This window comes from Ranitomeya imitator, chromosome 7 (assembly GCF_032444005.1).
Source record: "Ranitomeya imitator isolate aRanImi1 chromosome 7, aRanImi1.pri, whole genome shotgun sequence".
In the NCBI taxonomy this organism is placed as follows: domain Eukaryota; kingdom Metazoa; phylum Chordata; class Amphibia; order Anura; family Dendrobatidae; genus Ranitomeya; species Ranitomeya imitator.
Window position 1 is genome coordinate 62,544,901 of NC_091288.1, and position 12,961 is coordinate 62,557,861.

A 12,961-nucleotide genomic window follows, 5' to 3' on the forward strand; every position below is an offset into this window, starting at 1 on the left:
TCTCTTCAGCAACCATCCGGGGCTTCAAACGGTGGGTTGTATAACTCTGCACTGTCCAACCTGTTGCTTTTCTACCTACTCTCAAGCAGAAATCATTCATTCCCTGTCTTTCTCTGACCTCTGCTGGGGTTGTGGCTTTAGTATAATTGGTGGATTCTTCATTCTTTTGTCCGTGGTTTTTATAGGAAACACAGAAGAAACAGTTGAAAAAAAGGAGACCACCTCAGTGGTGGGTGAAGGTCCACCTTCTCAGGTTGAGCAAGATAGAGTGGAAGTTACACAAGATGCTCAGAAAGAAATTCAGTTGCACCCAAAGGGTGGAGATGTAACACATGAGAACAATGAGAAGGAAAATAACAGCAACACCGTTGTGGAAATGGAACCTTTTGATGTCTTTAGCCGTCACAAATCTGAAACCAACGTGGATGAGCAAAAGGAAGAGACATCTTATGACACAAGAGAAGATCTGCAGAAGATGTCCCTAACTGAAGTTTTGGAGAACTTTTCAGCAGTAGACGGTGACACAACCTCAAAGCAGAGTGATATAAGCCCTTCTGGAAGTGATGTCTTTCAGGATGCTATAGATTTTGTCGATGATCATCCCATTACAGTGAGCGCATTTTATGAAGATGACTCGGGTTCTTTGAGTGATTGTGAAAAAGAGGAACCCAAAAACAGCCAAGAGGAGGACATCCCTAAAGCTGATGATCATGTCCCTATGGGTGGAGCGGCTGAAACTACAAATGAACCTGTCAATATTTGTAAGAGTGCCGAAAGCTCAGATTTAGAGGATAAACAGGACCATAAAAAAACAAGCATCAATCTCGAAGATCTTAGTACAGAGTTGTCAGAAAACATAACTAGTGATAAAAATGTACATCTAGAACATGAAGTAATTCTGGAACAAAAGACCGAACCTCAGCTGTCTCCCCCGGAAGAATCTGGGTCACAAATTCTTGTGGATCAAAACCAGAACACTGAAATATTGTCTGCTCCCGAGAAGAGTGAAGTAATTGATCAGAGTGAGATTATTTCGACACATGAACAACCATCACAAGACACTCTATTACCGATCACCGATTTAGTTGCACAGGTAGAAAGTGAAAATGACAAAACATTGGACGTTTCCGAGTCTTGCGCTGTTAGCAAAAGCAATAGTGTAACGGAGGAAGAGTCTAGAACAGACTGTGTCATTCCAGGGGACAGTGGTGACCAAAATATACCTAAACCCATCCCAGAGGAAGAGAGACAGGATGTGTCTTTGGAAAGGCAAGATCTTAAGGTAGCGGACCAAAGAGAAGATGACTTATTACCTCATGACCCAGATTGTGAGAACATCCAGAATGCAGATGATACACTGTCAAACACAGCTGAATCCCCAAAGGAAATAGTTCCACCTGAGGTTTTCAGTAGTGAAGGTGAATCCACACAAGAGGGTGAAGAAACAGGGGATGATGATGAAAAAGATGATACCGTGAAAAGTGAAAAGTACACCGGAGAGAGTGAAATACCCTGTGCTTCATTAGGATCGTCAGTGGACAGACAGTCTTTGGAAGACATTCGGATGGAAGGTGACTCCGATAAAAGTCCAAGGAGAGGAAAAGGCAAAAATAAAGACGACTGTGTGGTTTCCTGATGACATGATCGGTTATTTTGTAGATGTATATGTGGCACTGCTGAATGTTACAGAAAGTTTATGCTTTTGCACTAGTACTACTATCAATTGCCACCAAAGTGGCTGTATATCTAGATACTAAAGTACAGGCTGGAGGTGTACTCCTCCATATAGTTTTCAATTTTTTTCTCTTTTGTAGGCTCCTGTTTGTGAATTTGTATTTTGGGGGTGAATTTTAAGTATATGAATATTATAGGAAAAGGCTTTTTTCACATATTTTATCTGGGGCCTCACCATTGTTTGAAGTCCATGCCAATGTTGAAAATGTATTTGTACTTATCTTATTAATTTCTGCATCCAGTATAGAATTTAAATGAGCTTAATACGAGTGAGGCCGGCCTCACAGTCCAAAACTACTGCTCTCGAGGTGAAAGTTACCTAAGGGGAATTTTTATGAAATGTTGCTACAGGCCATATTTACTATATAGACTAGTATATCTCGAACTGCCTGGATTAGATTGCATTTGCACTTCCTCACCTACCAGTGATAGGACATATGTTCTTCTATTTATGTGTTCTGAAATAATCTTATTTGACCCATTAGAGAAACCGCTAAAAATGTCCCAACCTTTTATAATCTATTTACATATCTAATTACTTTGCTGTTCCTCTAAACAGATCTTCTTTTTTTTTTTGTTCTTGAACCTCGTTTGGATGTTCCTACTCCACCCAAATCGCAGAAAAGAAACAATGTTATAGTTTTATAGATGTCACGTATAGTTTTATAACCGAAAATATTATTTATTTCTCTCGTGGCTGGAGTAGCGTGATTGGAGCTCACATTCCATGTAAAGCCTAGTATGAATGCTCAAGAAAGTAAGATGGGGGGGGAAATCATTCTTATTGTATATGTCTGTCCTGTAAGTTTCAGATGCATACACATTTGTAATGTGTCTTTGTGCGATTAAATTGAAGTGCACAATAATATGGTGAAAGATTCTTTTGCACAGAAATATGACAGATCTAAAACAGAACTACAAATGCCTGTTTTAAAGAATTTATACAGAATATGTATTCCGCTTTAGTGTTTGAGATCTCTGGTAACAGGCAAGGTTGCAGAAGAAATGTAGATAATTAAATGTTGTTGGCAATTTAGCGTAGCTTTTAAGGCGGAGTGACACCGAAACCATGAGGAGTTGGATATCCGCCACTTGCCTATTGCAGACTTCTACCTAGTCAATCATAGATCATTATAATAATGTCAACCTAATTTTCAGCTGAATTACAGCAACACATAATCCTAAAATTGAGTAGCAATCACACAGTCAGCAAAGACATAGACCTTGTTTGAACCCGATGTCTTTTATATTACGATACAAGCTGAAATACCCAATCTTGTAGCGTTTTAGAAAGCAAGTTCATGGATTATAGCTGCAAATATTTATAAAGGGAGAAGAGTGCTACTTTTCCTGATCTGAAATATATACAAATGAATGGAAACTACCGTACTTGAATTCTAAAATGATAGAAGTGGTAAGTTTGGGGATTTCTTTGGTTACCCCTCATAAGCCTGATATTATATTAGATCCTAAATGAATACACTACCCTAGTTATTTTATGGCGCTGAATGCTCGTTCAGCAGCGCTGCATTGCCATCATGTGGCAGATCGAGGACGCTGTATTATTTGGGCAAGATGAAGTCACTTGGGTTATGTTCTTGTGGAAGATTTGTGACAAATCTACTTAACATCTTTGCCTTCACTAGAACATATCAGACGATGCAGAATTTAAAATATTTCTTGCAGCCCTACTATAAAATTATTCAGGTACTGTGTGTTCGCTACTTAATGCGTACAAAGTACTTGGGCAGTATAGATTTTTTCACTTTTAAACACATTCACATTTTGAAAGCTTTGCTTTCAGATACACAACCGGTATAAATACGGCAATACTGTCTTATAAATTGACATTTCCTGATGAAAGTAATAAATGGATGATATCTACAGGCAATGCGAAAGGAAGAAGATTGTTTTAAAAGAAATCTTAACTGTATATTATGGAAATAAACTTAGTTTTGAAAAAAAAAACACAGAAAATGTATCCTGATTTATTTACACCTAAAAGAAATATTTTTTCTTAAATGGGATTCACCTTTTCAAAAGTTATAAGGACTAGCATTTAACAAAAAGTTATCTTGAGGGTGTTCTCTAAGATACATGTATGTGTGAATGTATGTGTGTGTATATACATATGATGCATTTACGCACACGTGTGCATATATACACATACATTTTTATATATAAACACATAGATATAAAAATGTGTGTGTGTGTATATATATACACACACACACACACACACACACACACACACACGTGTATATATATATATATATACATATATATGTGAGTTTCATGTGGTCCCCACGTATGCAAGGCAGTCAAACTACAGATGTTCATACGTTGTGTGATAATGAGAAATGATACGGGGGAAAAGTATTGAATACATGAAGAAAGGGAGGAGCAAAAAGCCATGGAAAGTCATGGCACCAGCTGACTTATATCAGTAATTAAAAAGCAATCCTGCCACTTAGTGAAAAAATATCAGCTGGTTCAGTTCAACTGATGGCCTTAAAAGGTATCTCATTAACAAGGTGCCACACGAGAAACACTTCATGATGGGTAAAGCCAGTGAGCTGTCTCAAGATCTTCACAACATTATTGTTGCAAAACATACTGATGGCTTTGGTTACAAAAGAATTTCTAAACTACTGAAGATTCCAGTGACGTACTGTTGGTGACATAATCCAGAAGTGGAAAGCACATTTTTTCACCATATACAGGCCACGACCAAGTTCTCCCCACAAAATTTCAAGCAGAAGAGTGATAAGAATTATCAGAAGAATTGTCCAAGAGTCAAGGACCACCTGTGGAGAGCTACAGAAAGACATGGAATGAGCAGGTGCAATTGTTTCAAAGGAAATTATAAGTAACGCACTCAATCTCCATGGCCTATAATCACGCTCACCACGCAAGAGTCCATTGCTGAACAAAAAGCATGTTCAAGCATATTTAAGTTTGCTCAACAATATTTAAACAAGCCTGAGAAATACTGGGAAAATGTAGTCTGGTTGAATAAGACCAATATTGAACTCTTTGGATGCCATAATACACACCATGTTTGAAGGCCAAAAGGCACTGCATATCACCCCCAAAAAACACCCTACCATCAATGAAGTTTGGAGATGGAAACATCATGGTATGGGGCTGTTTTTCAGCATACAGCACTGGCAAACTTTATACATTCTTGATAAAAATGCTGCCATTATTGATAAGCGAGTGTGCTCGGATATCATCCGAGTATCTTGCATGTGCTCGAGTAATGTTTGAGTCACGCGGGTGCATATTTTGTGGCTATTGGACAGCTGCAACACATGCGGGGATTGCCTGTTTATTAGGCAATCCATGCATGTGTAGCGACTGTCAAACAACCGCAAAATATGCACCCGCCTGACTCAAAATTAATAATACAGCATTCCCAAGATACTCTGATAACACCCGGGCATGCTTGGATTGCATTTTATCCGGGCATGCTTGGATAACACTATATCTGAGCACATTTGCTCATCACAAGCTGCCATCTACCGGGATAATGAAAATGACTCGAGGGTTGGACATTTCAGCAAGACAATGATTACAAACACCCAGCCAACGAATCTCTCAATTGGTTTCAGAGAAAGAAAATAAAGCTGCTAGTGTCCCAGCCAATCACCTGACCTTAATCCATAGAAAATTTTTGGAAGGAACTAAAGAGCAGAGTTCATAGAAAGAGCCCGCAGGAACCTCAGGATTTGAAGAGTGTGTGGAAAAACGGGCCAAAATCACACCTGAGCAATGCCTGCAACTGGTTTCTCTAAACAGGAGGCGTCTTGAAGCCGTCATCACCAACAAAGTCTATTGCAGGAGTGATAAATGTATGATCGCCAGGGTACAAACCTAAGGGGCCATCAATAATCATGAGAATGAGTATACAGAAGTCACCCATGTGAATGATGATGCAGGATGCATGTGTGACTTCCCCATTTACTGTCTGAGAGTGACTAAGTCAGTCAAGCTGTGTCTCATACTCAGTGAACAGCGCACAGGTCAGGCATGTGCACTAAGCTCTATTCAAACAGGGGACTTTGTGGCTCATGTTTTCATGATCAAAAGGGGGTCCCAGCTGTTAGAACCCCAACAGTCAAACAATTATTTAACAGTCCTAGATTTATCAAGTATCTGAAGGATAGGTGACAAATGTACACTGCTCAAAAAAATAAAGGGAACACTTAAACGACAGAATATAACTCCAAGTAAATCAAACTTCTGTGAAATCAAACTGTCCACTTAGGAAGCAACACTGTTTGACAATCAATTTCACATGCTGTTATGCAAATGGAATAGAAAACGGATGGAAATTATTGGCAATTATCAAGACACCCCCTATAAAGTAGCGGTTCTGCAGGTGGGGACCACAGACCAGATCTCAGTACCAATGCCTTCTGGCTGATGTTTTGGTCACTTTTGAATGTTGCTTGTGTTTTCACACTCGTGGTAGCATGAGACGGACACTACAACCCCCACAAGTGGCTCAGGTAGTGCAGCTCATCCAGGATGACGCATCAATGCGAGCTGTGGCAAGAAGGTTTGCTGTGTCTGTCAGCGTAGTGTCCAGAGCCTGGAGGCGCTACCAGGAGACAGACCAGTACACCAGGAGACGTGGAGGGGGCCGTAGAAGGGCAACAACCCAGCAGCAGGACAACTACCTCCGCCTTTGTGCAAGAAGGAACAGGAGGAGTACTGCCATAGCCCTGCAAAATGACCTCCAGCAGGCCACAAATGTGCATGTGTCTGCACAAACAATTAGAAACCGACTCCATGAGGATGGTCTGAGTGCCTGACGTCCACAGATGGGGGTTGTGCTCACAGCCGAACACAGTGCAGGACGCTTGGCATTTGCCACCAAACACCAGGATTGGCAAATTCGCCACTGGCGCCCTGTGCTCTTCACAGATGAAAGCACGTTCACACAGAGCAGATGTGACAGAGTCTGGAGACGCCGTGGAGAGTGATCTGCCTGCAACATCCATCAGCATAACCGGTTTGGCAGTGGGTCAGTAATGGTGGGGGGTGGCATTTCTTTGGAGGGCCGCACAGCACTCCCATGTGCTCACCAGAGGTAGCCTGACTGCCATTAGGTACTGAGATGAGATCCTGAGACCCCTTGTGAGATCATATGCTGGTGCGGTTGGCCCTGGGTTCCTCCTAATGCAGGACAATGCCAGACCTCATGTGGCTGGAGTGTGTCAGCAGTTCCTGCGAGATGAAGGCATTGAGGCTATGGACTGGCCCGTCCGTTCCCCAGACCTGAATCCGATTGAACACATCTGGGACATCATGTCTCGCCCCATCCACCAACGTCATGTTGCACCACAGACTGTCCAGGTTTTGGCAGATGCTTTAGTCTAGGTCTGGGAAAAGATCCCTCAGGAGACTATCCGCCGCATGAAGAGCATGCCCAGGCGTTGTAGGGAGGTTGTACAGGCACATGGAGGCGACGCACACACAACTAAACATCATTTCCTTGTCTTGATGCATTTTCACTAAAGTTGTATCAGCCTGTAACTTGATTTTCCACTTTGATTTTGAGTATCATTCCAAATCCAGACCTCCATGGGATATTCATTTTGATTTATATTGATCAATTTTATGTTTTATTGTTCTCAATACATTCCACTATGTAATGAATAAAGATTTGCAACTGAAATATTTTATTCAGTGATATCCAGGATGTGGTAGATGTGGTATTTTAGTGATCCCTTTATTTTTTTGAGCAGTGTATTTTGTGGAAGAACCCCTTTAAAGTAAGATAATTTTGCAACATAATTAGAATATTAATGTTTTCATACTATTTGAAGTGCCAAGCTTTCATTTAAAGGGAACCTGTCACCTGAATTTGGCGGGACCGGTTTTCGGTAATATGGGCGGGGTTTTCGGGTGTTTGATTCACCCTTTCGTTACCCGCTGGCTGCATGCTGGCCGCAATATTGGATTGAAGTTCATTCTCTGAACTCCGTAGTACATGCTTACGCAAGGCAATCTTGCCTTGTGCACGCGCAGTATGCTTTGCCCAACTGCGGGCAAAGCTGAAAAGCATTAGTGCGCATGCGCCGGCGCACTATGTCCCGGAACGCAGCGAAATACTTCCGGGACATAGTGCGCCAGCGCATGCGCACTAATGCTTTTCAGCTTTGCCCGCAGTTGGGCAAAGCATACTGCATGTGCGCAAGGCAAGATTGCCTTGCGCAGGCGTGTACTACGGAGGACAGAGAATGAACTTCAATCCAATATTGCGGCCAGCATGCAGCCAGCGGGTAACGAAAGGGTGAATCAAACACCCGAATACCCCACCCATATGATGGAAAACCGGTCCCGCCAAATTCAGGTGACAGGTTCCCTTTAAATGGAATCAGCAGGCTTCCAAACGTGCACATTCTGAACTATGGAAAAGCCAGAACCAAAGAGCTACCAGATTGTCCGCAGTTCTGGGACCTCTATTTTTTTTTTTCTTCTTCAAGGATTGAGGGGCAAATATCGTTGAAAATTAAAATTTAATAACTCCATTGTCAAGTGTAGACAAAACTGCACCACAATTTTGTGAAAATACCCAAACTGTGAATATGACCGAACACCATAATCATACAAGAACCAACCTTTAGAGATATTTTTTTAATTATTTAAATTAAGACCAAAGGATTACTGTAAATGCAAAAAGAAAATATAGTATTGGCAGTATTACATAGCCTATTACTTAGTGGTTCTCTGCCCTAATATAGTGCGTGAGCAGCGTTTCCCCTTTCTGCCATGTTTATAGGTCCTCAGGGGACATTCCATGACTCCCATCTTTGAGACAATGTCTTCCAAGCATATAACAATTTTTTTCAATGTCTTTGGTTGCTTTAATATTTATTGGCATGAACATTGTTGTCTCCGTTGCATTGCAAAATTCTCAATCTTCCAGATTCTTCTGTAATCGGCGCTTGGAAGTTTTCTGCTACTTAGATTTCGGTGCACAGGGGCCGGACTGTGCACTGGGTCTTCTCACTGTCTGTGATCTCCTGGCACCTCCGCCTGCCTCCGGCCTTTGACTGACAGGTCACTGCTGAGTTTTCAAACAGCGGAAACAGGCAGAGGGGCCCGGGGAATCTCAGGGAGAAGACCCAGTGTGCAGTCCGGCCCCTGTGCACCGAAATCTAATTATAACAAAATCTTCAAATGGTGATTACAGAAGAACAGCAAAGCAGATTTGTTCACCAAAGGTATCCATTGAATCAGTATTACAGCGCCTTTACAGTCATGTCTTTACATTATAAAATTGTGCTGATAGGTTCTCTCTAGTGGGATATTTGCAGTGCCACACAAAAGTGTAAATTAGTTGCAGATTTTATGCCTGTTGATTTGCATAGTGTTAGTATAAAGTGTGCATGAAGGTTTATTGGCATGATCTATACATTAGAGGGGTTTCCCTGGTCATTGTAGATGTCTTTTGTTTTGGACAAGTTCTCAATGTCAGATCAGTAGAAGTAAGGGTTCATTTACACGAGCAGATAATCATTTAAACGATCAACAATGTGATTGTAACTCATGACAAGCAATGTCAGACAGCTGTTTATACAGGTAAAATTGTGAATGAAATGGTTAAATAGTGATAATTAGAGTTGAGCGACCTTGACTTTTTTAGGGTCGAGCCGGGTTTTGCGAAACCCGACTATCTCAAAAGTCGAGTCGAGTGAAATCGGCCGATTATGGCGAAAAGTCGAGGATCGACCGAAACACGAAACCCAATGCAAAGCCAATGGGATTTTTTTTTTTTTCTCTCTCTCTCTCTCTCTCTCTCTCTCTCTGTCTCTCTCTCTCTCTCTCTCTCTCTCTCCCCTCCATCCCTCCTCCCCACTGTTACACAGTGCAAATCGCTACAGCGCACAAGCGACAACATGGCGATAGGCGTCCACGCCCCTAAGACCTATGTCATCACTCTGCCCACGCCCCTTCATTGGCTGAAAAAAATGGCGCCAAGCGCGTCATACGAAACGCGACTTTGGCGCGAAAGTCGCGTACCGCATGGCCGACCCCACACAGGGATCGGGTCGGGTTTCATGAAACCCGACTTTGCCAAAAGTCGGCGACTTTTGAAAATGAACGATCCGTTTCGCTCAACCCTAGTGATAATTACATCGAAACACTGAGCATCGTGCCCGGTGTTCACGCAGACAGATCATTTGAAGTATGGGTTCAAATCCCATAAGTGATCCTATTTATATCGAATATGTGAATTCACCAAGTATTGTACAAACCTTTCCGCTGATCCCATACAAAGAAAATGTAACTGAATTAGCGAAACCCAACATTTTTGGAAAATAATGATATTCTATTTGTTCCAGTGCTGCAACTGCTAATGAACTACTTTATTGCATCCGTACACAATGAACTCTATTTTGAACTTGAATTTTCACTTCTTTATTCGCTCGTTAAATGATTTGACAGATAATCTTCACTCACATTACACAATTTTCTAAAGTTGAATGTTTTTTTTTATTTTGCTCGCCTAAACGATTTTATGCACAATGAACAAGCGTTTTTGGACACAATTTTCAGTCTCTGAACCCATTCACATTACACAATTTCCACGAACAATGGGTCGTTACCGTTAGAATCTGATATCGACCAGTGTGAATACACATTAACTCCTGACACTTCTCAAGGGTCATCCAGCTGAAGTGGCTGTGGCACATCAATATTTGGGGAGAGCTCATTTTGTAGCGGATGTGACAGGTATTACTGTATGGTTCTAGTCACTTAAACAGGACTGAGCTGCAGGTCACTGATCTTGAGGTTAAACAATGGAGGGTGTTCACCTTTACCGGAGTCCTCGTTCTCATTCAGTTAATTAGTGGGGTCTCTAGAAATCAGACTACCCATATTGATTGCAGATCCTAATGAAGTCATGGAAAACCCCTTTAACTAATTAGATACTGTCTGTGTTCACTTTTTTCAAGATTTCCTTCTCTTTTTTTTCTTTCATCTGAACTCATTCACTTCTGTCTTTGACTCGTTTTCTACACTTTCTTCTTAAAGAGATCAGGCTGAAGAAGCTGATGGATGAGAGAGAATCCTTCCTGGAGCAGGTAATGGAAGGTTCTGAAATGTGTTTAGCTTGGTTTATTTAGAATAGTTTTTATAAGAGAGAAATTTCCTGTGTGTCTCAGCTCCAACTTGCTGAAACTTTGGTTAATATTTTATCCTTAGAATTTTTAAATATTTTCCACTTTTATTTTAGGTTAGGTCTCCATGAATATAGTGCTGTTGTTAAGCACTATGTCTAAGTTTGTTGGAATGGCTCTATCAGAGTGCCTGTCACATATAGTCTTTCGGCTTCAACTGGAACCCCGACGTAGTGGTCAACTGAGATCACCATATTAACCCCATAATGGATATATCAGTCATGAAGTTGGGGATGTGTAGAGCAGGCTCAGGAGTGGAGTCCGTTCCACATGTGGCAGCTGCTGGCTAAAATAATATCCGGAATTTGTGTGTAACAGCCATGGGCCCCTATTAACTGTTTAAATGCAGCTATCAATCTCCAAAAGCGGCATGTAAATGCTTGTGTGCATCAACCTTCACCTGCCCACTGCAAAGCAGCCAAGGCATCAATGGGTTATCATGGCCACCAGGGAGTCTGCTAAAGGCCTCCATCGTTGCCATCTTGGTACTCCTAGGAGACCAATATTTTAACTATATAGTGCAATACTGTGGTATCCAACAATTTCAGTCCTGGGGTGACTCAAAAAAGAATAAAAGTTTTTTTTTTTTTTTTTTTTTTTTTAAATATACAAGAAAAAAATGCTAAAATTCTAATTGCTCCCTTTTCCCTCCAAAATCAGAATACATTTAAAAAATTAAACATCTGGTTATGCCGCGTCAGTAAGAGTCAGGTCTATCAAAATCTAAAATTACTTAGCCCTTACAGTAACCACCGTAAAGAGAAATTTTTTTTCCGACAAGCACACTTCCTTCCCCGAAAACAAAACATATTAATAAAAACTCAGTTCGCCACCCCAAAAAAATAAGTAATCCTACAGCTCCATAGAAAGAAACTTAAAAAACGTTACGGATCTCTGGAAATGACAATCATTTAAAACTTTTTTTTTTTTTTTTTTTTTACATCTGTTTTTTTTTTTTCTACACAACTTAATACCAATCTTGACCACAGTATTTATTTTTTTTATTGTAAGGCAATTGACCTGGAGGATCATGTTTCAAGGTCAATTTTACCTCACAATGAACACCGTAAAAACAAAAAGAAGATGGTAGAATTGTTTGGTCTCTTCATCAGGCATAGATGAAGAGGCCTGAGTAGTCTCAGAAGCTTGCAATTTGTTACCATCTTTTCATTTAGCCATTAAAAGGTATCAACCACTGAGGACTCTCAATTCTAAATATGTTTCTATCTACTGGCTAACATGGTACCAAGATATATATCTTTCCTTCATCCAATTTTAGTTTTTTTTCTCATTTACTCAATACTTTGTATAGTGAAATGAATGACATTCAAAACTACATATCATCCAGCAAAAAAACAAGCCCCTATGTTGACCGAAGAATAATGTTATGGATCTTAGAAGAAAACGCACAAAAATGAAATATCGCCCAGACGCTAATATGAACCTAGCTTTAAACTGCTAAGCTAATTTTTTGCCAATTGCATCATGTATGACGGTTTACAGCTGAATGTTTAATTGATCAATGCTTACAAGTGATTTGATTGGTAGTTCCATATTTTGATCAGTGGTTCTGAAAACGTTTATTGAAACTAGTGTCTAGGTTAATTTTGCTTTTATTTAACTTATCCTACAAAGGGCCACACAGAAACCAAAATGTTTCACCTTTCTGCTGCACTACTTTTGGTGAATCGCCCAGATACACGGTGCTAAAGTCCAGTGCTAGCAAACACTGACAATGGCTTACAGTTGGAATACAGTGTCATTGTATTGAGAAAATAGCACAAATAACTTGGATGCAATAACTTGGCACAAAAACAATAAGGCTGGATAGACACATCTGTGTTTCGGTAATGCACGGATTGGCCGCTATTCTTCTGACTCAAACTAGACATCCTTGATGCTATAGAGTTCGGGTCAGGAGATCTGCAGAAAGTCCATGCATCCGGGTCCACATTGCTTGGATGTGTGAATCCAGCCCCACTTGTTTTCCAGTTTTATGCCGTAACTCGTAGACAATAAAAACTTAG

General features: G+C 40.7%; 1 protein-coding gene across 30 annotated transcripts in view; it reads left to right on the forward strand.

Moving 5' to 3' along the window:
• Positions 1-12,961, forward strand: part of LRRFIP1 (LRR binding FLII interacting protein 1) — a 149,198-nt gene that overhangs the window by 126,610 nt on the left and 9,627 nt on the right. For 20 of the 30 annotated variants that reach the window (XM_069733355.1, XM_069733353.1, XM_069733354.1 and 17 more), the window contains one exon: positions 186-3,711. In XM_069733355.1, the coding sequence (XP_069589456.1) occupies positions 186-1,636 (1,451 nt within the window). In that variant the 3' untranslated portion in view covers positions 1,637-3,711. Of the gene's footprint in view, positions 1-185; positions 3,712-10,788; positions 10,839-12,961 lie in introns of those variants that run through there. The other 10 variants (XM_069733370.1, XM_069733374.1, XM_069733380.1 and 7 more) reach the window with 1 other exon arrangement.